The sequence below is a fragment of the Cavenderia fasciculata genome (genome assembly GCF_000203815.1).
Source record: "Cavenderia fasciculata unplaced genomic scaffold Scf_Dfasci-F-a-25c12.r2-5, whole genome shotgun sequence".
Taxonomy (NCBI): Eukaryota; Evosea; class Eumycetozoa; order Acytosteliales; family Cavenderiaceae; genus Cavenderia; species Cavenderia fasciculata.
In genome coordinates this window covers 2,714,940-2,741,512 of record NW_004457729.1, presented here as the reverse complement: position 1 = coordinate 2,741,512, position 26,573 = coordinate 2,714,940, and the positions used below count along the sequence as shown (strand labels likewise).

General features: G+C 33.7%; 12 protein-coding genes across 12 annotated transcripts; 4 read left to right on the top strand and 8 right to left on the bottom strand.

Annotated features, from left to right (window-relative positions):
* Window positions 1-405: 405 nt before the first annotated feature.
* DFA_01439 (uncharacterized protein) lies at window positions 406-3,672 on the bottom strand (the record flags this gene model as incomplete). Its single annotated transcript, XM_004359346.1, has 4 exons — window positions 406-1,674; window positions 1,727-1,901; window positions 2,435-3,091; window positions 3,161-3,672. The coding sequence occupies 4 exons, from the start codon at window positions 3,670-3,672 to the stop codon at window positions 406-408; spliced, it is 2,613 nt and encodes an 870-aa protein (XP_004359403.1).
* A 678-nt stretch (window positions 3,673-4,350) lies between these two features.
* On the bottom strand, window positions 4,351-5,234 carry DFA_01438 (uncharacterized protein; the record flags this gene model as incomplete). Its single annotated transcript, XM_004359345.1, has 3 exons — window positions 4,351-4,385; window positions 4,487-5,086; window positions 5,174-5,234. 3 exons carry the CDS (start codon window positions 5,232-5,234, stop codon window positions 4,351-4,353), a joined length of 696 nt encoding a protein of 231 aa, XP_004359402.1.
* Window positions 5,235-5,348: 114 nt separating this feature from the next.
* DFA_01437 (regulator of chromosome condensation domain-containing protein) lies at window positions 5,349-7,218 on the top strand (the record flags this gene model as incomplete). The annotated part of the gene is made up of 3 exons (XM_004359344.1): window positions 5,349-5,455; window positions 5,526-5,588; window positions 5,649-7,218. 3 exons carry the CDS (start codon window positions 5,349-5,351, stop codon window positions 7,216-7,218), a joined length of 1,740 nt encoding a protein of 579 aa, XP_004359401.1.
* A 182-nt stretch (window positions 7,219-7,400) lies between these two features.
* Window positions 7,401-8,565, bottom strand: bxdc1 (brix domain-containing protein; the record flags this gene model as incomplete). The annotated part of the gene is made up of 3 exons (XM_004359343.1): window positions 7,401-8,159; window positions 8,238-8,376; window positions 8,522-8,565. The coding sequence occupies 3 exons, from the start codon at window positions 8,563-8,565 to the stop codon at window positions 7,401-7,403; spliced, it is 942 nt and encodes a 313-aa protein (XP_004359400.1).
* Window positions 8,566-9,379: 814 nt separating this feature from the next.
* Window positions 9,380-13,453, bottom strand: DFA_01435 (protein phosphatase 2C-related protein; the record flags this gene model as incomplete). The annotated part of the gene is made up of 5 exons (XM_004359342.1): window positions 9,380-9,973; window positions 10,043-10,444; window positions 10,532-12,089; window positions 13,019-13,215; window positions 13,337-13,453. 5 exons carry the CDS (start codon window positions 13,451-13,453, stop codon window positions 9,380-9,382), a joined length of 2,868 nt encoding a protein of 955 aa, XP_004359399.1.
* A 1,034-nt stretch (window positions 13,454-14,487) lies between these two features.
* On the top strand, window positions 14,488-15,204 carry DFA_01434 (uncharacterized protein; the record flags this gene model as incomplete). The annotated part of the gene is made up of 3 exons (XM_004359341.1): window positions 14,488-14,585; window positions 14,803-14,850; window positions 15,129-15,204. The coding sequence occupies 3 exons, from the start codon at window positions 14,488-14,490 to the stop codon at window positions 15,202-15,204; spliced, it is 222 nt and encodes a 73-aa protein (XP_004359398.1).
* A 685-nt stretch (window positions 15,205-15,889) lies between these two features.
* On the bottom strand, window positions 15,890-16,216 carry DFA_01433 (uncharacterized protein; the record flags this gene model as incomplete). Its single annotated transcript, XM_004359340.1, has 1 exon — window positions 15,890-16,216. One exon carries the CDS (start codon window positions 16,214-16,216, stop codon window positions 15,890-15,892), a length of 327 nt encoding a protein of 108 aa, XP_004359397.1.
* Window positions 16,217-16,352: 136 nt separating this feature from the next.
* drpp40 (RNase P protein subunit) lies at window positions 16,353-17,759 on the top strand (the record flags this gene model as incomplete). Its single annotated transcript, XM_004359339.1, has 2 exons — window positions 16,353-16,812; window positions 16,873-17,759. 2 exons carry the CDS (start codon window positions 16,353-16,355, stop codon window positions 17,757-17,759), a joined length of 1,347 nt encoding a protein of 448 aa, XP_004359396.1.
* Window positions 17,760-17,889: 130 nt separating this feature from the next.
* Window positions 17,890-19,153, bottom strand: eco1 (GCN5-related N-acetyltransferase; the record flags this gene model as incomplete). Its single annotated transcript, XM_004359338.1, has 3 exons — window positions 17,890-17,934; window positions 17,955-18,365; window positions 18,446-19,153. 3 exons carry the CDS (start codon window positions 19,151-19,153, stop codon window positions 17,890-17,892), a joined length of 1,164 nt encoding a protein of 387 aa, XP_004359395.1.
* A 482-nt stretch (window positions 19,154-19,635) lies between these two features.
* On the bottom strand, window positions 19,636-23,151 carry grlL (G-protein-coupled receptor family 3 protein 11; the record flags this gene model as incomplete). The annotated part of the gene is made up of 3 exons (XM_004359337.1): window positions 19,636-20,811; window positions 20,895-21,778; window positions 22,833-23,151. The coding sequence occupies 3 exons, from the start codon at window positions 23,149-23,151 to the stop codon at window positions 19,636-19,638; spliced, it is 2,379 nt and encodes a 792-aa protein (XP_004359394.1).
* A 201-nt stretch (window positions 23,152-23,352) lies between these two features.
* On the top strand, window positions 23,353-24,131 carry DFA_01429 (uncharacterized protein; the record flags this gene model as incomplete). The annotated part of the gene is made up of 4 exons (XM_004359336.1): window positions 23,353-23,512; window positions 23,630-23,843; window positions 23,926-24,046; window positions 24,096-24,131. 4 exons carry the CDS (start codon window positions 23,353-23,355, stop codon window positions 24,129-24,131), a joined length of 531 nt encoding a protein of 176 aa, XP_004359393.1.
* A 181-nt stretch (window positions 24,132-24,312) lies between these two features.
* DFA_01428 (uncharacterized protein) lies at window positions 24,313-26,259 on the bottom strand (the record flags this gene model as incomplete). The annotated part of the gene is made up of 3 exons (XM_004359335.1): window positions 24,313-25,144; window positions 25,228-25,544; window positions 25,627-26,259. The coding sequence occupies 3 exons, from the start codon at window positions 26,257-26,259 to the stop codon at window positions 24,313-24,315; spliced, it is 1,782 nt and encodes a 593-aa protein (XP_004359392.1).
* Between the last annotated feature and the right edge of the window lie 314 nt (window positions 26,260-26,573).

Genomic DNA, 26,573 nt, shown 5'->3' with positions numbered 1-26,573 from the left:
CATTAAATTAAGTCTTTGTTTTATCTAATAGCAAGAATTCTATGGACTGTTCCTAGTAATGTTATTGCTATTGCTTCTTGTATGTATCAGTGATAAACATATCTCTAATTCAATTCTCTTCATTCTTTAACATAGACCAACAAATTAAATGTTATTTTCAAATGCATTTCAAAGTTGATGATATGGAATAAATAACTATTTATAATATGTCAATTTAATTTAATTTGTGTTGGAGAGATTGATGTACAAATTTCAATCCCTTTTGGTGTGTATTTATTAAATTCCAATTTGTATATTATTATTATAGTACAAACAGAAAGGGTATATCTGTTTTCGCATTATTACTGTTGTTGTTGTTGTTAATATATAAATTAATTCCTAATACTTAATATATATTATATTTAATTATTTGGAAGTGTTTGTTTTGTTTGGTAATATAGGACCTGGTGAACAGAAATGACACATTTTAGACTTTGTATTACAGCAATCACTACAATACAACATCGAACAAGAACTACATTGATGTTTTCTTGTAAACAGTGAAAAATCTTTTGAGCACCTATTACATATCTTATTGAGATCAATCTTGGGTTTACCATTGGTATTTCCATTTCCAATACTAGTATTATGGTTATCATATCGATTTTGTTGTTGTTGTTGTTGTTGTTGTTGTTGTTGTTGTTTGGATGAACTGATCGGTGATAGTGAATCTATATTAATACTATTATTACTATAATCATTTGTAACGTTGTCTTCACTATTATTATATGTTGAATTATTATTACTGTTACTTGAATTTTTTAAAGATGATTTAAGTGCTGATTTAATTGGTAAAGGTGATTGATTGGTTGATGATGATGATGAAATTGTTGATGTGATAGTTGTGGTATTTGTTATTGTTGTTGTTGTTGCCGTTGATGGTAACGGTGGTGGAATTACAGTTGTATTATTAGAAGAAGATGATAAAGAAGATGATGAAGATGTAGATGATGAAGATAATGAACTTGCATTAGGTGATGATGATGGTAAAGTAAATGTTGAAAGTTCAACTTGAAGTAAAGAATTAATGGGTGGATGGAATTTTCCAGTTAAAATATAATAATCCAAAAAGATAGTGTCATCTTCTTTACCAAATCTCTGAAGGAATGCCTTTCTGATTCTTGTGTTTAATCGTCTAGACTCTTCCAAATCGAAATTCATTCTAGTTATGACCGTATTGTTGAATTCTTTTTGTTGTTGTACATCCTTTTCCAGAGTCTTGATCTCTTTGCTGAGAAATTGAATGTGTAGTCTGTATCCAATGTTGGCCGATCTCGCACGATCCAACATGTCTTCCAACTGTTCAATCGACACCTTTCCGCTACCACTCGACGATGATGGCGATCCACCATTCATACTAGTATTTAAACTGTCGTTTGGAGACTGTGGAGTTTGTAGTTGACGGTTGATTGGTTGTGGTGAAGATAACCCTCTTTCTCTTCGTTGTAATAAAAATGATGCGTTGTTTTTGAGTGGAGAAGAATTGAATGTGTTGGCAACAGTTGTTGTTGTTGTGCCTGGAGGCGTACCATCAGTGCTATGTTTGTTGTTGTTGTTATTCTCTTCCTCTTCTTCTCTTGATCGATCTTGAGCCTGAATCATTTTCGATAGTTCTGAAAGATCGACTGATTTACGCTTACTATAGTTGGTTTGGATGCTTTCATTGTAGTTTTCGTCGCTTAAAAACAATAGCTCTTGCGTCATTTTCGATAACTCTTTTCGTGAGTTTCGTAGCGACTTTTTGGTCTGATGGAGCTGGTTGTTGTTCTCTGTCATACTCTCCTCCATCTTTTTGTATCGTGTGGTCAGTGTCGAGGCATCGATCTGTAGTCGCTGCACCTGCTTTTGATTGCGTTGGATCTCTTCGTCCTTTTCCTGGATGATGCGTATTAGTTTGCGTTCGTCAATGGTGTAGGTGGGATCGGTCAGAGAAATGGACGAGACGTGCTTGTTGAGCTTCTCATCTGACAGCTTGCGCTCGAGCTCTCTGATCTTGTCGTTCAAACGCGTAATAGTCTCGTTGGATTTGGCGCACTCTGACATGAGCAGCGACACCCTCTCTTCGATTTCTGTCTCGTTTTTGTTCATCAAACCGATGATGGCGAGACGCTCACCCTCAAACTGCTTCAACTCTTGTGTCATGGACTGCTGCGACGAGCTGAGTGCTACCATACGACGCTCTTCGTCGACCAGCTTGTACTGCAGCTTTTCGTTGATGTTCTTTTGGTCGAGCAGCTCAATCTCGCTACTCGACAGCTGCAGCTTCATCTTTTCGATCGTCTTGTGGGCCGTCTCGACCTCGCGCTCCTTGGCCTTTACACGATCGTCGTTTGTCTGCTTCTCTGTCTTGTTTTTCTTGACCTTTGCCCTCAAGATATCCAACTCTTTGAAATACTCTTCGCGCTCTGTCCTGTACTGTCGCTGTGCACTCTCTGCCTCTGTTCGCGCCACTACATTAACCTCTCGTTCACGTCGCACCTGGTCTGTCAGCGTGTCGATTCGCTGGCGCGACCCTTCGAGATCCTGATCCTTTGATTCGAGCTCGCTCGTGAGTGCCTCGATCTGCTCCTTCCATTGGGCCGCCTCTGACGAATCGACCCATGCATTCTTTATCTCTTCCAATTCATTTCGCATCGAAGCAATCGTCGACGCATCGCCTCTTGACTGTTTCTCGAGCTCTTTGATTCGCAGTGCCATCTTTTCATTCTCTTCCTCCTTTTCGCGAATCTCATTGTTGTAGCGATTGGCACGGTTATTTAACAAATCAATCTCTTGATCCTTGTGATTCAACTCTGATTGGTCTCGCTCTAACATTTGTGCCAACTGTTTCAATCGGTCTTTTAAAACACTACAATACTCCATTATATATTCTCCATCCTCTTCGATATCCAAATGTTCAAGTGAAGATGAAGCAGACAATGATGATTGTTGTTGTTGTTGTCCCGTTGGTTGTTGACCTTGTTGATTTGGTTGAAACATACTAAGATTAGAATAACTGACCGATTTACTTTGTCCATGTCTTCTTCTTCTTTGTATTGATGAATCTTTTCTACTTGATGAAATGATGTTAGAAACCACATGATTATAATTGTGTGATAATGATACAAATTTCAATACATACCTAACACTATTAGAACCTGTATTACTATTTACAAATAAATTATTACTATTTGGACTATTGTTTGTTGATCCAAATAGAGATGATGCTGCTGAACCAGGAGCAGAACTACCACCACTACCAGCAGCACTAGTATTACTATTATTATCACCTGACAATGATAGTAGATTTGGTTGACTGATAAATGGTAATCCTCCCCATGCAACTGTTGGATTGTTGTTATTGACAATATTGATCGAAGGTGATGTTGGGTTGATACTTATCCCCGAACTAGCTCCATTGGGAAACGGCGTAGGGAGAGTAGGTGAGGAAAGATTGATCGAATGTCGTTTATGACTATTACTAGTATCGAATATCATCATTGTCGCTGGAGGATTACTACTACTAGTTGATGAAGTGGTTGATGCAGCTGTTGCTATATGTGTTGAATCCATTGTTGTTGTTGTTGTTGTTGTTGTTGTCGTTGTTGTCGATGATAGAGTATCGCTACCATTACTCTGTTTCTGTTCAAACATTTTGTGTCGGTATAAATGATGATGATTTACTACTACTACTCCACTAGTATACTACTACTACTTCCCAAACAAACAATAAATAAAGAGGGTTGGTTTCGTTTGGGTTGCCTTGATAGATCTAGTCGGTTGTAGTTGTTCTATCTTTCTCTCTCTTTTTTCAAGTTGAAGTTGATTGATGATTATTATTATTAATAGGTGATGAGTGATGCTGCTATGGTAGTCATTAATAATCGGTCGAATACGTATAGTTACTACTTTCACTCTCTCACTCTGCAAAGAAACAAAAAAAAAGATACGAATAAAAGTGTGGTTTCTTGGATGATGTGGGTTGGGTAAATTAAAAATAATATTATCTATTTTTCTTGGTTCTACTTTGCATCAAGACAAACACAAAGATCTCTTTTACAAAAATTCGACCAACCATTAAAACAAATAAAAGAGTTCATGCTCACCAAGAAGGATCACGAACGTATCAAGCAGGTCATGAATGAGATCATCGAATCCTTCGATAGACACAATGACTTTGATACTATATATATATATAAAAGTATCTATAGATAGAAGATATATTCCCATTTTCAAGAATTTAATCATTGTTTTTGTAAACTGTTATTTATATTTCTCTTCTCTGATTATTTTTATTATTCAATCAGATGTGATATGTGTTTGTTTTCTCTCTTATTTGATTGGTAGTGACATGAATGATGCACGAACTATTTATAGATAGATTATTGAATAGATAGAGATTTTTGGTATTAATATTATATTAATTATATTATTTAAAGGGGGGGGGGGGGTTGTTGATTAAACATACCATTGATACCCAATTCATCAAACTTCTTTCTAAGTGGTTCGATGTTACCTCGCTGGTAGATAAAGGTAGGAATATTGTATTTGAGAGCAGGTTCAGCATCTTTGGGATTGTCGTCAATGTAAAAGATGTGTTTTCCATAGTCTGCCAATTTGTCTTTTGGTGCCTTTGGAAATACTTTTTGGATGAGAGCTTCGACGAATCTATCGTCTGGTTTGGTGTACCCATAGTCAAAAGAGTAGACCTCTTCGTCAAAGAACCTACGGATATTGTATTTGTTCTCGAGATAGTCAATACGTGACGATATATTCCCGCTAAATGCAACCACCTTGATTCCGTTTGCGCGTAGTGACTGTATGACCATTTGAATGTCGAGATCTGCTACATAACCATCGTACCAGAGCTTCTTGATGAGATCAACGTCATAGGTATCTGGTACATTTTTCTTGAAAAAGACATTCCAAAAGGTGTCATCGTCCATCTTGCCCGTACGCAATTGCATCGATTCCGCCGATATTAATAATTGTCTAATCAATGTTGAATCATATCCTCTTCTTTCCCATGATTGTTTAGCTACTTCTTTTCCTGCTGAAAATACAACTCCTAAAAAGTAGTATGTAATCGGATTTAAATTCAATTAATAAATCAATCTATATATGTATACCTATTTGTTGACTGTATTCTTCTTACCTCCTAAATCAAATGCAACAGCTTTAATTTCAGTACTAGCATATATATTGGTTGCTGACATGTCTCTATCTATCTATCTATCTATCTCTTTCTATGGTTTCAATAATAATAATAATAATAAATAATAATGTATTTATCTCCTTCTCTGCAAACAACAACAATAATAAAGATAAAAATGGAGTTATTAATAATTTGGTGTGATGCATCATCAGGTGACGCTTCCATGAATCAATTTAAACTCTTTTTTAATTTATTTTTTGCAACAACATCATTGCGACTGATGTTTTTAGACACGTTAAATTGACTTGTTCGCCTTTGAACCCAGGGGTCGGTCAGTTGGTTATAGTATTAGCATTCCAAATAGTGTGAATCATTCATTCATTCATCCATTCGATCATCATGTCGCTATACTCTTGTATGTGTTGCGTAGCATTAGCATAGCATTAGCATAGCATAGCATACACGTGTACTTTAGTAGTAGTAGTATTGGTAGAGATGCATTAACTTATACAGATCCTTTCTTTCTTTCTTTCTTTCTTTCTTCTTGTCTTTTCGATAAAGGGGGCAGTGGTAGCAATGGTCAACTAGGACTGGGAAACTGTGATGATGTTAGTGTACCATCTCTCGTACCTACTACTATCAATGATGGTGATGGTGTAGTGATTACTCATATTGCATGTGGTGGCTATCACAGTGGATATGTATCATCTGATGGTTCAGTACATATGTCTGGTGGCAATGACTGTGGTCAATTGGGATTAAATGATACCACCATCAACAACAACAACAACAACAAGGCAATCACACAATTCACACCAATCAACCATTTCAAACAACTGAATATCAAGATTACAAAGATATCATGTGGATGGAATCACACTGTCGCATTGTCATCTGATAATAGGTTATGGAGTTGGGGTTCAAATAGTCACTTCCAACTTGGCTTTAATACATCGTTACCCTCTTCTAATAATATCAACCCAACAACAACAACAACAACAACACTCAATAATATAGATAAATATAATAATAATAATAATATTAATAATGTTGATAAACAACAAGAAGAAGATGTTAAACCAAAACCAACTAAACAAAGAATAGTATTGGTGAAAAGAAAAATAACAAAACAAGATTCACAACCAACTCCAAGATTAATTGAAGGTGAAGGTTATCGAATGGTTGATATTGCATGTGGTATGCGTCATTCAATGGCATTGACCAGCGATGGTAAACTATTGGTTTGGGGATGTAACAAATTTGGGCAATTATCAGTTGATCAAGTAGAAGAGGAAGAGGAGGAAGAGGAGGAAGAGGAGAAGAAGAAAACAACAAAAATGATAATAGTAGTCGAAAAACCAACAATATCAAATACAAATCAACGTCGTGTTGTTAGTATGGCAACAGGTGCTAAACATTCAATAGCTCAATTTGATGATGGTCATATTTATTCAACTGGATCAAATAAATATGGTCAACTTGGAATTGGAAATACTATAGATCAAAGAAACTTTAAACAATCTATTGTTTTATTAGATGACCATGATAATAATAATAATAATAATACAAATAATTCAAATATAGACATTTATTGTGGTTGGAATAATAGTTGTATCATTAAAAATAAGAATAGTATTTATATAAGTGGTAGAGGTGATTATGGTATATTGGGAAATGGAGAATTTAATCAGCACTATTTACATTTTAAACGATTTAATCTACCAATACAACAAGATGAAACAAACAACAACTCAACCACAATGATCATTGGGTTTGCAATGGGAACTGAACATTTAATGATACTAATTAAACAACAAAATTTGGTGGAAAATAATAGTACATTATATACAGTTGGATGGAATGAACATTTCCAACTTGGTCGAGAGGAGAATGTTTATCCTGGGTGCCCCGATGGTGACAATCAATCGATTCCATACAGTGTCAAATCATTATCAAATATATTAAATTTAAATCCAAATCCAAATCCTCAATCCATTCAATTGGGTGCAAGTGGGCAATCAATGATTTATATAAATAATAAATAATAGATGTATAGTTTTTTTTTTGTTTTTCAAAAACAAATAAAATAATTTATTATAATTATTAAAAGGTGATATAATATGTAAGGGTGGCAGAAATGATGTAAAGAAGGCGGCAAATGTAAATGAAATGTAGAATACGATATGTATATATATTTGTGATACAAGTATTAATATCTTGTGTTTGTTTAAATATCGTTTGAAGAATGAGAAGCGGTAGAATGATGATTTGATTGTTTTCTCTTGCTGAGGGCTTTGGTTTTTTTGAAGGCAAGGGTGTTGTAATCTTGTTTGCCAAGATGGATTCTTCCGTGTTTCTCTCCGAGATCGTTGCTGTCGACGTTTTTGACAACCTTTGGTTGGACGGAACGATGGATTTTGAGGGCTTGCTTTTCGACGTCTTCCGATGGAATCTTGCTACGACGGAGCTCGAGGTCAAATGATGGACCCATCTCTTCCAACTCTACACGTGGTACCTTGGTACCGGAACGCTTGAAAAGAACGCTGTAGTGACGGAAGAGAATACGACCGTTGACAGCAGTCAAAATGATGACATGGTCGAGACCTGCAAGATTGATATATTCGACAACGTGTCCACGGAAGAAATCGAGAAAAGTGTTACCAATGCGTTTGGTGATGGGGTCGTTTTCAAACTCTGCACCATTGAATATGAAACATGGCTTGTTGCCAAGTCTAGAGGTGGTGGCACCTTGAAACTGTTCCATTCCCTTGTAGTTGAGTACACTAAATTCATACATGTCAAAGACCGAGTCGTCAAAGAGACGTCCGATCACCAAATTGTGTGGACGCTTATAAGAGTGTGATCCAAATGCAAACAAGCCACTAACCGACTTTTCTCCCAAAAACTCTATCGACTCGGCAGACTCCATTGGGTATATATCATTTTTCTTATTATATTGAACGGCATTTGGTTTCTTTAAAATGTACTATAGAAAAAATAATTGTTATAAGACTACTACTCTGTCTGTCTATCTATGCCGATCTTGTTTGGTTGATATACATACGAAATCCTTTAAAACATTTTGTATGATTTGTGATGACCATTTTCCTCTAATCATCATAGCTTGTTTATAATGTTCGACTTCTTGTGATTCTTTACTTCTTAAAAAGGCCTTTGCTTTTGCGCTCTTTGACATTTGTCTCCTACAATTGTAATAACATTATCATAAATTGATTGATAGATTGATAAGATAGAGAGAGAGAGAGAGAGAGAGGATATATTATATGATAATGACAAATGGTGTTAGAGATCCAATTCATAAATAACGACGTAATTATGTAATCAAACGAACGACCGACTGATCTATCGATTGATGGTTTGATAGATGACATACTTGACAAATTGTCCCCTTTAAAGTAGGGACTCTTCTACTAACTTTGCCTGTTGACATTTTATGTATATATATATTTGAAAAGGGTAAAGTTAAAATAAACAACACGAAACAAATTAGAGTGAGCTCATAATAACTACACACATAAAAAAAAACGAAACGAGGTTTTCTTTTTTTGAATTTTTCTTTTTTTTTTTTTTTTTTGCAATGGAATTCGATCGGAAAACAAATGATTAATTAATCTGTTTCAAAAGATAGATTGAACAATTGAATAATTTGATATATATAATATTTAGATTTAAAGGTAAAGGGAATTCTATTTTTTAGATTCCTTGTTTTATTAAACAAATTTTGTAAAAAGAAGAAAGTAGAGGAATTAATAATTTAAATAAAGATTACTTATGATGATGTTGATGATATGATTATTTTTATGTCATTGATTGTGATGTGTTGTTATAAGTTGTTATAAGTTGTTATTTTTTTTGTTGTGTCTTTTTTGTTTTTTTGGTTAGTAATTAATTGTTTGTTGTTTGGTTGTGTTTGGTGATTGGTTGGTGTTATTAGTTGTTTGGTTGTGTTTGGTTAGTTGATTGAATGTAACTATACAAATTAATGAAATGGTGAGTGTGTGTGTATGAATGTTGATGGTTGGTTTGGTAGTTATTATTATTATTACTATTATTAATTAGGATTAATTATTATTATTATTATTATTATTATTATTATTATTGATTATGATTTGACTATTTTAACAATTGTTGGTATTATTACTTTTTTGTTATTTTTTGGTGTTTGATTTTGATTTTGTGTTTTGATTAATTAGTTGTCTCTGCAGTTGTGGTTGTTGTTGTTGTAGTTGGTGTAGGTGAAATATATTTGTTTTGTCCAACCTTTAGACAAACACAAGTATTATGATCCATCTTTCCTGGATACAAATAATAGTCACATGGTAGTTTTTTAGTTGTATTTTGTTCCATAAAATCACGACTAGTCTGAGTGGTTTCAATGCAATGCTTGAGTAGATAGTTGGTGATGAATTCAGGTGTGAGATCGTCTTGTTTGAATCGGTCGCCAAGCCATTTGGTTCTGTAGTCATTTTTCACCTTGTCCGTCTCGACTGGATATTTTTGACCTGCTTGGTCCCAATTGTCAGCCTCTATTCCCAGATCCCTTGGTTTGATACCCAACTGCTGTGGATCCAGATTGTCATGTACACCATCACTAAGCAAGAGTATGAGATCTCCCTCATCACAATACTTGTAAAATACGCTGAGGTTTCTTAGATCTGGCTCACCATTGCCTACATAAGGTCCCAATCTTCCTCCTGGATCTCTTGCATCAGATACATTTGTTCTATTACCCTTTGTAATATCTGTAAATATTTTATTTTTTTTAGAATAATGGAATGCCTAAGAAAAAACAAACTATGTTAATGACATGTTATTATTTTTGTCTTTTTTTTGTTTAATTTTACTTACTTTACAATCACCCAAAGTTACACCAATAAATACCCAATCTGAATCTACTTCTACAAAAGATAGAGATGACATTCTTTTGAGAATGGCATTGTTATCTCTTTCCTTTTTGATTTTAGTCAACATACCACCGATAAGTGTGGTAGTACCAGCCTCCCAAACTTCACTCTTGCCAGCAATGATACCTTTGTGTGCTGCAGTCATGGCTGCCAACAAAAAGGATCCAGCCTTGCGAATAGTGTTGATAAAGTGATGGTTATCCTCTAAAAATGTCAAGAAAGCATTGGTTGCATTGGTTGCTGCTTCGTATGGTAATCTACCCCAGTTACATCCATCTGCCAATACCACCAATACCTTTTCTCTATAAATACTAATTTTAAATCTATCACAAATTGGATCTCCTTGCTACAAAAATAAAGAAAGATTATTATTAATATTAATTAATCAATTAATTGATATGTTTTTGACGTATATGTTTATATATATACATACTCTTCTACCAGTAAAATGTTTTGGATAAGATGAACCAGATTTACAATAAATAGAATTTGAATAGGATTGAGAATCCTCTGGTACATCGGTTCTTGGTCCAAACAATGTAGTAAATGGTTTAATTGGATGTGTAATAATAGATGATGATGAAAGTGAAGATGATGATGACGATGATGATTGTAATTCACCAGATTGTGCTGTACTATTATTGTTATTAATATTATTATTTTCTTGTTCGTTATTATTATTATTATCTTGATTATTATTATTATTAGTATTATTTTCAATTGGTTGTTCTGTTGTTGTTGTTGTTGTTTGAGTTGATGATGATGGAACCCATTGTTGTTGTCGTTCCGGTTGTTGGGGAGATGATGATTGAATACTATTATTACTTATTGATCTTGATTTATAATTATCAATATAAATCAATGGTAAAGAGGAACAAAGTTTCTCCTCCATGACGGTTGGAAAGATTACCAGGGCAGCAGCACCAGACTTTAAAAAGGCAGATTTCTTTTGTACAGGTTTGTTCTTGTCGTATTCGGTGATGAATGATCTAAAGTCACTCTTTTTGCTCTCGATAATGCTGCGAAGTTGTTCTTCATAACGTTTCCATTCGCTTACATCTCCATCACCTTCGCCTTCCCGAGTGAGTTCCTTTTCACCATTGGGTTGTTGTTTTCGTGTATTGGTATTTCTTTGGATAATAAGGTCTTGTAATAATCTCTCCAAGAATTGTATCTCTAATAACAATGTCTTTGATATATCATTACTATTATTATTATTGTTGTTGGATGATGATGGTTTAGAGGGTGATAATTGTTGTTGTTGTTGTTGATGATGATGACTATTGGCACCATTTAAACTACTACCATTACTATTCACTTGGGTAGTACTAGTTGCTGTATCGCTAGTACTAGTCTTACCAATACCATTTGTGCTGTCTGACAAACTAATAGATCCACCAGCATTGAGAACTGATTTACCTCCAGTACTGTGTATTTGGTTCATTGAGATACTCAAACTCTGGTCGTTTGAGCTAGTAGATAGTGTACGAAGCACTGTCTTTGTGCTGTTTCCGCTGTCGTCAACCTCTAACGAAGTAGACCCCTTTGTCGTTGAAGATTTACTCATACTTGTGCTCAGATGACTATTGTTACTATGATTACTACTATTGTGATTGTTAATATTATTGTTGTTGTTGTCTGTAGATGATTCAAGAGTGGAGGGAGGTGTGGTGGATGAAGAGGACAACGGAGATGTCGACAATGAAGAGGAAGAGGTAGATTGAGGGGATGTTGAAGGTGGAAGAAAAGAAGAGTGAGTACTTTGACAAGACTGCTTCTTTTTCTTTCCAAAGAACTGAGTTATCTTATCCAGGTTATCGTACTTTTTAATCACACAAACTTGTGTCTGGTGATTGATTGATACTACTATTCTATCTTGTTCTGGTTGGTTCCTACTTCTCTCTTGTTTTTTTTTCTGTCTAGACAGTTTTCTGTCTTTTAGTGATAGGTAGGTAGGGTAGACAGGAGATGAGATGAGGGAAGGGTTGCTACTATTTGTGTTGATGATCAACTATACACAAACTCTATGAAAATGATGATTTGATTTGATTTGATGAACGATAGATACTACCCTACTTAAGCTCTATAGTGTTTGCCGCCGATATTATTATTGATTTGGTTGATTGATTGGTTGGGGAGAATGTGAGGAGGAAGAGGGTAGTTGGTTGGTTGGTTGGTTTGTTAAGTTGTGTAGAGTAGCAGCCTTGCTTAAAGCGGTGTAAACAAATATATTTTTAACTTTGTTGTGAGAGTGAATCAAAATATCTTCTTTTCTTTCTTTGTTTTGTTGTTTGGTTTGGGCGCGGATGGTTGCAACGATCGTCCTTTCTTTCTTTCAACACAACCCTTTTTTGACTTAAAATGTCTTTAAGATGTAATACGATCTAAGTGTTTATTTATCTATCTATCTATCTATCTAGTAATATATCTATCTAGTACTTTATTTAATATCATTATTTTTTTATTTCTCATTTAAACTTTTTGTTTTTTTTTTTTTTTTTCTGTGGTGAAATATTAAGTCGAACTCACTTTGGATTGGGTATTACTCAGGGTTTGACTTATAACGCATGTATGGATAGACAGATAGATATATATTATATATAGATAGGATAGATATGGACATGAACGTGGTTGTGTATATGTTCAAAATGGTGTTACCCTTGCTCAAGAAGAATCTGGAATAAATCTTAAAGAGTTTCCAAAAAAACCCATATCTTGTGATCCAAACCAATACCATCCATCCCAAGATGATATATTATCTTTGATCGATCAATAGGATCGATCTATTGAATAGGTGAGAGATTGGGTATAAAGAAATAATTATTATATTTTTTTTTAAGGTTTTTATTATTATTTATTGTTTATATTATTTGTTTGGTGTTTAGAGAGTATTATTATTATTATTTATTTATTTATTTACGAGTCAATGTCATCATCTGATGGCTTGTTGGTAAACTTTCTCCACAAGAATAAACCAAAACAAAGAGCAATCAAAGCGACATAAATAACAGTACCGATGAAAGCACCACTAGAAGCCGTTGCTTCTTGGCTGGAAGTCCATTGTTCTTCACCTTCAGCCTTGTGATATTGATTCTTGATAGCACCTCCAATTGATAACTGAAATGATAAATTAAATTAAATTGAATTGAATTGGAATATTATTATTATTAGTATTTAATATTCCTTTAAACCAAAAAAAAAAACACTATAACTAGTTGATCTTTGGTGTTATACATACCAAACCAATTACACCGAATAAAGAGAAAACCATACAGCAAATGGAACATGCTGGTGGTGGGAATTGATAGCAAGCGCCACCTGGTGAGCAGATTCCTCCTTGTTTCTTCTTTGCCATTTTTATATATATATGTATGTATGTGTGATTATTAAAGTATTAAACTTTGATTGGGTGTTGTTGTTGTTGATTATACAATAAACAAATTGAATACAATCTGTTTAGTCGAACAAAGTATGAAGAACCTAAAAGGAAATAAAAAGATTAAAAAAAGGTTATTAGTTATTTATAATTAATACACACAACTGCAATATATATATATAACTATCTATCTATCTATCTATCAATCTATAATCTATCCATCCATCACATAGTATTATTATTTATAGTTATCTGTTGCTAGTTCAAGAGTATAGTTGTTGATTGTTGCTTTTTGAAAAGAAGTACTTCTTGACTAAACTCAAACTCTTCTATCTGCAAGTAATTGTTCTATTATTTTGCTTTGTTGTTGTTGTTGGTACTATCTATCTAGTATATCCAATCGAGTAGTGTATTCGTTTGTCGTTCGCTTGTTGTTGTATCGATAGATATAGATATATATATATTATCTTATAAGTAATATTGTGTATTGTTAATGATCCCTACTTTTTTAATGGTTACAAAGTGTATTAACTAAAATACTACTATTGGATGTGTTGGAAGGTGGATACAAAAGTAATTACTACTAGACAAGTGCTAAAAGTAATAAACTTGATGAATAATAATAAAAGGGTAGAGAGTGAGTGTGGAAAGGAGGGATTAGAGAAAAACAAGACTTCTTCTTTATAAATATAAAACCTCCTCTCTTGCACGCAACGTTGGTGTTGATATGATAATTTTTTTTCAATTTTTGAATTGAAAGTTCTTTGAGCGACGAAAGGGCTGCCTGGGGTTGCATAACGAATATCCACCTCCCAGTTTCATTCTCTCTCCCAAGCATCGTAACACTTGACTTGTACAAAAAAAAAAAAAAAAAAAAACCAAAAATAATACAAACCTATTCTACCTACCTCCTCACTCCACTCTATTCACTCTATCCTACATATTCCTATCACTTTCTAGAGTACTCAAAATCAATCTATTATATATTTCAATCATACATAAAGAGTATAGTCATGGCTTTAAGTAATTCAGGAACTATCGGTGTCGTCTCTGGCGTCATTTTTGGTGTAGCTGCTCTCTTTTCTATTTATCCACCAGTCCAAGATAAGGGGTATGTTTAAACATTAGAGAGCTCTCTAAGCGTTGTGGAGTAGAGTTAAGATATAGATAGATAGATAGTACTGTATAGGATAGGAACAACAATAACAGTACTATGCGATACAAACACTCTAAACTACTACTTCATGAATGGGTTTTCTCTCTCTCTCTGCCGTTATTGTTTTTGACAATACTGATAAACTAATTATAATCTCTCCTTTTATTTATAGATTGTGTCGTATTCTTCTTCTTACTACTGCTATCTGTTTGTGGTCATTGTAGGTTTCAATAATAATAGTAATAGTAATAACAGCGATGTATTACAACGATGAATACATTTGATAATGACAAGACACATACCGTATGAACGAGTTGTTGAACCAACATATGTCATGTGTTTTATATGTCATTACATTTTGGATAATCAATGTTTAATATGCGATACGATTTGAATGATTGTCTGTCGAATGGACAAACGACGACATACATAACATACAAATCATTACATTCATTTATATACATTTATATTAACCAATTTCCTTTCATTTTTGTATAGATGGATAGTTTGTTTCTTATCTCAAATGAATCCAATGGCTATTCCAGAGCCACAAGATCTCCCAGGTACTGATTAAATTAATTAAAATAATAATAATAATAATAATAATAATAATAATAATAATAATAAGAATATACCATAATAATATAAATTTAAATTTCATACCGCCCAACAAATAACAACAACAAATAATAATAATAATAATAATAATAACTATAATATGAAATATCATAACTTACCAACAATCTCCCCTACTACTTTACCTATACCATCATCATCAATCATACCTCTTTTCCACCAATTATTGTTTGCCAAAACAAACATTACTTTACCACTGTTAATATTAATATAAACGATGATTTGGAATTGATCTCTCAATCATCTTCCCTTTTAACAAATACATTATCGATCCAAAAATTCTTTCTTTAATAAAATGAAAATAATTATAACAAAATCCCTCCCATTAAGCCATCACCCACCATGGTGACTGGTATGTTGATATGGATCCAGAACTTTGAAACTGGCATTCATTATTTTATTCCAAAGTAACAAAAGATTGTTGTTTTATGTTTTATGTTTGTTTATATACAAGTTGAATATATTCTAGAAAGAGATCAGGTGAGGTTAGAGATACAATGTTGTTAGGGTTACCTCTTGCTTGAATTGTCATGAGAAAGATAGTTTACTTACAAATGTAAAAGAGGTGTTTCGTTGTTATATTATATTATTATAAATTATTGATTTCGATTATTATTATATTATTATTGTTGTTGTTGTTGTTGTTGATCACCCGAACCTCTTAATCTCTTCTTTAAGACCTTTCCTTGGTTTTCCTCTTCAGCAGTGATTTGGTGACCAAAGTCGTTGATGTCTTTAAAGTCGTTCATACCCATCTTGTACATTGAGAATGCGTAGACACCGATTGAAAAGAGTGCAAGAGCTGAAAAGATCTTTACATTTCCTCTAAGTCTTTCTCTGTGATATTGTGATACCATTCTGTTATTATTATTATTATTACTATCTGTATATCTATTCAATATGCAAACACACAATGAAAGTATTGAAAGATCGGCGGTCAGTGCATTCATTCATTGTTTGAAAATTTTCAAACTCTTTGTCTTCGAATGCATCATCATTTGATCATTTGATCGACGCTTATTCTCATTCAAGGATAGATTCATCGGTCCCACTTGATCAGAAGCATAGATAGATAGATAGATAGATATGGATATTATTAAAGATGATGGTGCATTATGTAAATCAAAAATAATAGTTAAAGAGATTACAGCAAAGAAGAAGAATACAAATACAAAGAAAACAACATCGACCACTACTACTACGACTACAACAAATGAACAACAAGAAGATACACAATTAGAAACTATTATACATCATATCAACCAGCATCCATTCAATCAATCTGTTCATGTAGTTGTACCAGTTCAACCTGATGCATCATCATCGGCATCATCTACAACAACATCAAAAGCTACATTATTGAGTTCAATGTCAAAATCAAAGAGTAAATTGGAAGATACTATTGCAACTCATTTCCTTCAAAGAGCAACATCCTCATCCTCATCCTCTTCATCTTCATCATCAACAAATGATCTGTTGGTTCAAATTCAAGTATCATTACACCAATTGATCAATTATCAATTTGTAACCAATTGTATTGTTAAAGGTATGTGATTATCATGTATTATGTATTAGTAGCATATATTAACTTTGACTGTAATAATAGGAGAATTTATTGGATTATCACAACTAAGTGGATTGGATAGTGGAAATGTAGTAGCCTTTTTGGCAAATGGAACGGTTGTATTAAATGTAAATAAGGAGACGTATGAAGTATTGGGATTGACAGGAAAGCATTCAGCATTTAACAAGGGTCAACGATTCATAATCACAATCAATCTGATGGAAAAGAAGTACTCGACCGAGGATGGATACAAAAGATTGAATTGGTGTTTTAACCAACGTATTGGAGACATCAATCTATTGTGTAGAATGTCAACAAATGCATTTGAAAGATTGAAATCACTGCCACACAAGGTATTGGCCAATGACATTGATTTTAGCTTTGACAGTATTCACTTGCCATTGGATATAAAAGACGTTACACAGATCATCGATAAACAAGAACAACAGGAATTGGTAATGGCATTGAACGAGGTGATTGGTACTTGTATATGTGGAGTGGTCACTCCATTCAACGTTGACTTTGTATTGGCTGGTCAAAAAAAGAAATCAAAAGATAATGGATCTTCAGAGAGTCAATTTGATAGTTATTCATTTATTAGTAGTCCAGAGATTGACAACAACAACAACAACAATAATAATAATAATAGTGTCTCGCATAGTAGTCAAACATTCATTTCATTTAAAAAGGGAATGATTTTGCCAAGTGAGATTGTGCCATTGGCCAAAGAGTGTAGACAATTGGTTGCAACTGGAAGTGCTCCGTGGGCAGCCGTACATGTTTCCGGGTTTGCAGATTCACCCATATCCTGGGGTCTAAACGAACATGCCTATGGACTATCAGGTGAAAATGACTATACTTTAGTCTTTCAAAAAAATAACAAGTGTTGTTTACATTTTATTTTAAATTCTTCTGATACCTTTTCCTAAATCGATAGTCAATAATAAATCTCCCATATCTATGATGGATTAATTTAATTTATATAAAAGAAATTGATTTGTTTCTAAATATTTTGAAAAGAATTTTTGACCATCACAAGTTGGAGTTGTAGTACATAGTTCATTCTTGGAGAGATGGTATCCGTAAAACATGTTTCGACGGAGACTATCGATGAGTTTACTTGCGATTCCCTTTCTACGACTACTTGAACATGTCCAAATTCTATTGATTCCACATTTGACCTTTTCACCTTGTTTGTTGGTGCTGAGAGTGGTGTCTTCTTTTTCCTTATTCTCCAAAATACGGTATGCAGTATTGGCACACTCGGCAAACAAACAACCAAGTACTTGACCATTCTTGTCCATATACATTAATAATTTCTTTTCATCATCATCATCATCATCTTCTTCTTCCTTGTCTTGATTCTTTTTTTCATTATTATTATTATCACCAATATATCCCAATTGATCGTTCACCATCTTTTTAATTGCATCAATCTTTGACTTGATTGGTCCATTATTCTCATCAATATTTATACAAACTATTCCATCTCCATTTTCAAATGAATTTAAAATCTTTAAAGTATTTGCCCAATTCTTTCGAAAATAGAATAAATGAATTATTAATATCTATCGATCTATATACTTTCTTTATAATTTATATATTTTATACATACTTTTATAACTATTTTAGTTGGATTTAAAGTAGCAGAACAGTATTTATTATGAGCTTGTTCATCTTCTTTACTTCCTCTAAAGTATAACATTTTACACTTTTTACATACTGTTTGACCAGCATTTTTTTGTCCAGCATCGATAAATGTTTGTTCCAAATTGGCAACACCATATCTATCGCTTTCCGATATTGCAAATGATTTGGTATTTGATTTCTTCTTTGTGGTGGACAGAGCACCTGTATTTTTATCTAAAATCTTTGATGGATTGTTTGAAAATGCATTTAATGATGCTTGTTTCCAATCCCATACTTTAACATTACTACCACCAATACTATTATTATTATTATTATTATTTTGATTATTATTTAATTTTGGTTTAGCAGGTGATAATGCTAATGATTCAATTAATTTTGATCGAGTATAAGTTGAAGAGGTTGGTGATAATGAAGATGGGATGGTCACTTTTTTAGTTTCCAATTTTTGTTTCTTTTTTGTTTGTTTATTATTATCACTATCCTCTTCTTTATCTTCTTTTTCTTGTACTTTTTTTAAAAGATTATCTTGTTGTTGTTGAGTTGGTTTGAAATAATCATATAGATTTGATATACTTCTTTTACAAGTTGTATCACTACTACTATTAGTAGTTTCTAGTAGTGATTTGATAGGTGATGTCTCTAGACTTGTTGATTGTAATATGCTGGTTGACATGTCTTTCTTAAATTAATTAAATAAAACACTGAAATCAAGTTCATACAAAGTTGTCCGAAATGTTTTTACACCCAAATCAAACGGAAAAAATTTCAAATTCAAATTTTGGAACTTCCAACTGGAAGGATGGGTACTCAGAATTTTAAAAAATAATGTTTACCAATCATGATGAGGAATCGATTTATATTTATTGTTGATAGTAGTTCTATATACGCCATTTTATTTTAATATAATATTTATAATACAAAAGAAAAAAAAAGTATACATGGTATTATTAATATTATTGTGAATTATTCGGATCGGATTTTTGGTTATTATTTCTATATTATTTGTTTGTTTGTTGTTGATATATATATATATATGTTGTGTGGGTGATATTGTTTCCTAGGTTTAATTATTTTTTTTTGTTTTGTTTTGTTTTGGTTTGTTTTCTTTTGATTTGAAAAAAAAAGTGTTGGGAAATGAAATGATAATTAAATAGTTTAATCATCAAACATTGCAGAACTACCAGTTGGATTGGCAACAGCAGTAAGGAATTGGTTACGACTGTACTCGGAAACGGCATTGGTGTTGGTGTTTTTGACACCAGAGATACCGTGTCCCTTTGGCTTGGCTGGAAGCTTGTCAAGGGCGATCTTGGGAAGACCGTCGTCTTGGATGGGGTTGTAGATCTTCCAAAACTTGGAGCCGAGGAGAATGAGGAGCGAAGAGAACGAGGTAAAGATGGCAACCGACGAGATAATGGCGTCACGTGATCTTTGTGAGGTGATACCGGCCATGAGGGGGACAACGATAAAGGTGGTGAAACTGATGAGGTAGGTGACGGTTGAGAACTCGTGTGTCTCTTCAAACTCTTCGAGATCAACACGTCTGGTTCTCCAAGAGATGTAGCAGCCGTAGAGAAGTTGGAGTCCGTGGTAGACGAGGATGATGTAGAGCGTGATGTCACCGTTGAGGTTGTTGACACAGTTTTGGGTGTACTCGTACTTGCCGATACCGTCCAAGCCAAGACTGTCGATCTTGTTGGGGTCACCAGTACCAGTGTAGATGGCGAGCAAGATAACATCGATGATGAGCAACACTGACAACCAGCTGTAGACACGGTCTGGAGTGATAGGTGAGATCTTGTCGGACTTTTTACGCAACAACTCTTCAAACTTGTAGTAGATACGAGTGTTTTTAACAATCATGAGACCAATGATAAAGGTGTAGCCGAGTGAAGCCATCCAAATACGTGACACACAAATACCCCTGTTCTTTTCGTGGAGATTCCAGAGCAAGATGGCAACGGCCACCAAGATGGCACCCAAAGCCAAACCAAAACAAAAGAGAATGTTTGAGTAGGCAATTGGCAACTTGTTTCTAAAGATGATACAGGCAACAATGGCAATAAGACCACACAAGATTTGGATGGAACTGACAGCAAGGAATGTGTTGTTGACACCAGCAGTATCATAGACCTCGGTCGTTGGCACGGCATAGTATCCATAGTTGGTGACACTCGAGTACATCTCCTCCATGTCCAACATGTCATGGTAACTTACACATTGAGCGTCAAAGAACTCAAGGTTGTTTGCTGAACAACAATAGGTATCGGTTTCATTATTAACAAGTTTGTTAAAAACAAGAGCAATGTCTGCTTGTGCTTCAGCTGGAACCTAACAAAATTAAAATAAATAATAATTAAATCAATGGTTAGAAACATTTATGGTCTATGTCTGTTTGATTTAGTTTTACTTACAAGATATGAATAATCAGATAATTGATAGAAACCATTGGCAAAAGTAGCATAGTAGTGAGTTGATTGCCAATTTCCATCCTTGATCAATTGAGCAAAGTGAGAAAAGATGGTGCTATAGTCATAGACGATACTTTGGAAGATACGTGATCCGTATCTAATGTCTTGGGCAAATCCGTTGGATCCAAAGGCATTGAGACCTCTGGCAAGGTAGTGTTCAGAGACAAGCATATCATCTTGGGATTGAGTGACGGCTGTAATGGCTTGATCCTGTTCGAGGATGTTGATGGCACCGAGAGCAGTGTCATGGTCATTGTAAGAGCTGGTAGAGACGACCGACAAGTTAAAGATAGCGTTGGAAGCTCTAGCACCGTTGAAAAAGGCATTGACAGAGTAGTAGTTCTCGACTGGTGGACCGGGGACGACAAAACCGACACTAGTAGAAACCTTGCCTGCAATGTAACCGAGCAAGTAGAATGGAGCGACGAGGTCACGACGGAAGGAGGCCATGTTCTTTCTGAGGCTTGGGAGTCTCTCTTGATTGGTGTGGTCGTTGACAGCGACGAGGAAGAAGCACTCTGGGTGGTCTCCGGCAGCGTCATAGGCAGCGTCGAATTGGCTGTCTGCGCCAGTGATGAAATAGTTGAAGCCACGATCAGCCATATCAGAGATGGTCGAGTAGGCCAAGTCGTAGGTGCTAATGTCTTCGACGACGAGATTACCAGATGTGTTTAAAAAGGCTTCGGTCTCTCCAGCACCCTTGTTGATGACATAGTTGGAAGCGAGATCTCTCAAAGATCCCTCCAACAGTACACCCATTCTAATGGGTGCTTGTTGTTGTGCCTCGGTGGTACCCAACAATAAAGTACCAATAATAATAAATACTACTATTATACATTGTTGTAATTGACTTATAATACATGTTTTGTTGTTTGTGTTGTTAGATCTCCCCATCATTTTCGTTTTTAAAATTACAATTGTGGTGATGTGTGTTTATCTGTTCTACTATCTATTGTTATCTATTATTGTTGTAATGTTACACTTATTATTGTTACTTTGTTTGTTAAATATATAAATAAATAAATAAATAATAAAGAGATATAGAGATAATAGTACTATTGGTTTGGTTTTTTTGAATCGACGATCTCGTCTCGACAAACTCGTATAACTCGTATAAGAAATATAAAAAAAAAAAAGAGGAGATAATGGAGATATATGTTAAGGATCTCTCTTTTGTCTTTTGTGTGTCTGCGGTCTTTTCGAAAAAACTTTGAAACTACAATAATCAAATCAATTGATTGGTCTAAAGGTTAGGTTTTTTTTGTTTTGTTTTGTTCCTTGTTGCTCACTCGATGGTCAAGTACTTATTAATAATTAATTATTTTAATTCGGTTGTGTCACAGCAGACAGAGAAAGACGGTGTTGTTTTCTGTTGTATCTCAGCGCGTCGTTGGTTTATGGGGGGTTGGTGTACTAGTAGGATGAAACTAAACTCTTCTCTCTCGTCGTCTTTGTCTAGTCGTTGGCCAAAAAGGGGACAAGTTGGCAGTGGCACCATGGTAACTAAACACCCCACTCACTCGTAATAATACTTTGATAAGGTCCCTTACCCACCCTTCGTCGTTGACGCACTATAGACCAAAGACGGCTTGTGTCGTTTTTGTTTTTAAATGTGTTTGTCGGTTTTTACATGAATTTTTAAACGGATTCGCTTGTATCTGTTCTCCTTATAACCAGCCAAACTCCATAAATAGCAGTTAGTCGCTCGATTGATATTTTCTAATGTCAGATTTCCTTCACCATTTTTGAAAGTGATTCAAAACCCATCGTCAATAAATAAATTCAAACTGTTTGTTTGATTGGTCAAAAATATAACATTGCAATGGGTTTGGGTGGATGGATGGATGGATGGTCGATAGATTGTATTGACGTTCGATTAACCTGATCTTGATATTAGTTGGTTTAGTGGTTTGTCGTAAGTAATGTTTGGTGGAATATCTCGTGGTACAGATTCAAAGACGTCTTGGTACTGAGAAGACACATTAAATTGAATAACGAGCACTTGACTGGTATCCAACATTTTCACACTTTTCAAAAGACAAGGAGTTTGATGAGGGTCGAGATCTTCCGCTTCAGACTTCAACTTGACTCGAAGAAGGTTTAATTGATATCTATAGCTATAGAACATGAGAACCTGATGAGATGCAATAAATATATTAACACAAACAAATACACGTGTTGATAGATAATGAAATTTCATGTATGTGAAGTTGAATCAAAATAAAATAAAAAATTTTAAACTTGTTGACTCATCAGGTCTCTTGAAGGTTTAATTTAATTAAAATTTATATGATTCATAAATTTAAATATAGAATAGAGATAACAATAATCATAATAATAAAGATAATCAGAGATAGGATAGATAGATAGATAGAGAAAAGAAGAGGAAGAAGAGGGAAAGATGGATTTATTATACCAAGTTAAAGCGGTCATTATAATGGATACCAATGGGAAAAGAATATGTAGCACATTCTATGATCAAGATAGTGAAGAGTTAAAGAATGAAAAGTCAAGAAGAGACTTTGAGTTAAAGTTACATCAAAAGTCCAAAGGAACAAATTGTTTGTATCTCTACGAGACTATAAACTACAACATCTGTCTGTACAGTGATTATTGACATCTACTCTCTTTTGTTCTGTTGCAAACAGGTGAATTGGAAGTAATTGATAATCATATAGCAGTTGGTTGCAAGACTGGTGACGTTGTGGTATTTGTGGTTGGTAAGAATAATGATAGTCTCAATGAATTGGCATTGGCCGATGTTTTACAGGCACTTCTCAATTGCATGAGAAGAGTTTGTCAAACAGAGGAATCAAACTATATTTCAAAGAAGGGTTTACTATCAAATTATTCTACTTTGGTTATGTACATTGATGAAGTTATTAGTGATGGGTAAAATTTGAACAACCAACCATTCAATATATATTTAAATATATTTCCAGCTGACTAACTCTTTTTTATTTTGTATATATAGAATTATATTTGAGGTGGATGAAGAGATTATAGCTGGTAGAACACCTGTCAGTGATCAAAGTTTAACAGATTTAAATAATGCCATTGAAACTGCAAAAGAAAAGTTTGCATTGTTTACAGGTGTAAGGAGATAGGGAGATGACAAACAAACAAATATATATTCAAAATTAGGAACATTCCAAATGTCCATGTAATCTAATAATATAAATGATCATCATTCATCTTACATCCAATAAAAGAAGAAGAAGAAGAAGAATTGTAATTTTTGTAAAAAGAAAAGAAAAAGAAATATATATATTGATATATTTTAGGGGTTTGGATGGTTAATATTATTAGTTGATTATTATTATTATTATTATTATTATTATTATTATTATTATTATTTGATTTAAGAAGAAGATTCAGCAGTAATTGATAACATATTAATATCTACTTTTTTGTCAACCTCTTCTTTTTCTTGCTCTTGTTCATCTTGAGTATTTTCAATGGTTGTAATTTTATCAGTTTGAGGAGAGTTTGAAGGAGTAAATTTAGATACAAGTTTAAGCCAATACTCACCAACCAATTCGTTAATTTTGGTAGTGAGTGTATTTAGATGTTGAGTGATAGTATTCTTGATTCTAGTCTCGACAGTGGTTGTAATTGTCTCTGAAAACTTGCTAATAATGAGATTGTACAACCATTTTGCCTTTCCTTTTTGAATGATAACTTCCAACTGTTCAATATTGAATACAATCTCTGTAATTTTAATCTCTGGTGTAGAGTTTAATAGACTATTGGATTGATTGGGTGGTGATTTAATGACCTCTGAGCTAGAGGTAGATGGACTATCTATACCACCGATGGAAGTCTCCTGTGTTGGAGTATTTGGTTCTGTAGTAGGTTTAGTTTCAATTTCAAAGGTGATAGAACAACGTCCACGACTAGCGTCAGCATTGGCAGTACCAACATCCTTGAAATATGGGAAACCTTCTTGATTAAACGACCATTCAAAGTTTTTAAGTTGTGCAGTAAAGTCATTGACCGATACAGTGATGCTCTTGTTATTCTCTCCAAAGTCCACATTTACATTTTCAGGTTTGATTCCCAAGCCTGCAAAAACAAGTTTAGCTATACTATATTTAAATCCTTTTGCAACTCCATTTACAGTTGGTATTTGAACCTTTAATAATTGATCTGTTATAAATGGTACAATTGTATTTTTAATTTCTTTAATAAAACTAAAGAAAAAAAAGTAAGAATAATAATAATTAATATTGTTATTTCCAATTAAATTATAACAAACAATATATTTTCTACATACTCTTTGTTTTGTTTTAAAAAGTCAATTAATTGTTGTTTTGATTTAACTTCCTTTACAAACTTTCCACCCTTTTCCAAGATGTTTTTGAAATCTTCTTTTTGGGTGATTTCACCAACTAGTTTGTTTGATTTAATTTGTTCATGTACATTTGTAGCCAACTTGCCACCTCTCTCTATCAAAGCTTTGATTTCCGGACTATCTCTTGAGAAATGTTTGGAATCATCGGATAAAAAGTCCAACAATACACTCTTTCCATCATCCAACAATGATGTAACTTCTTTGTTACCCTTTAATTGATTAAATATTTCTTCTCCTTCCTAAATATAAAATGTTATATTAGTTAATCAAAAACCTCTTTAGTTATGTTTATATTATTTATCTATATATATAGATATTTACATCAACAATTGATTTAAAAGTTGGATCTTTTTCTTTTAAAGAATCAACCCATTTCTTTCCTTCAGCAATACCTTTTTGAATGGTGATTCTAGTTTTCTCTTCTTCTTTGATGTCAAAGAACATCTTTTTCATTCTTTCAATGTAGAGTGAGCTTTGTTCCTTGTCTTTAAACTCTTTGATGAGTGAACTGCCATTCTTGAAAAGTGATTCAATTTGTTCTCTTGTTACGGTTGCATCCTTTGACTTGATGCTCTCTAAAAGGTTCTTTCCTTGTTGCAACATGTCTTTAACCTTTTCTTCATTCTTAAAGTAGTTCAAGACATCTTTGTATTCTCCAAGGATTGCTTGTGCCTCTTTATTCTGCTTTGCCTTTGCCAACAACTCCATACCCTTCTCCATCAGTTGTTTGGCTTCCTCCTTTTTCATGATAGTGTCTACCAATGTTTTACCCTCTTGAAATAGTTCCTTTCCACTCTCCATCGCCTTGATTTCATTCATCAATTGGTTAGAGTGTTCTATTAATACTCTACCATGTTGCACTACCTCAATCTCTATGCTCTCATCTAGTTCTTCTTCTTCCTCTTCCTCCTCCTCCTCTAATGATATTGATTCATCTGATACTTCTTCTTCCATTTATGTATATATTAAATTGAATAATAAGAAAGATATATAAATATATAAATATAGATATATATATATGAAATATGAATACGAAATAATTATTAGAATTTTTGGATGATGATTTGATGTCAGTTGATCGAGCCCGAAAATTTAATATTTATATTATTTTTTTATTCGTACTAATAATACTGTCACATAGAATGTCTGAAATGGTTTTAACAAGTTTAATATTAATAATATTAAGAGATAATAAAAAGTCAAAAAAAGAATATATGTTGTATTGTCTAAATAAATGATCATTTTTATTTAAGCTTATAATAATATTG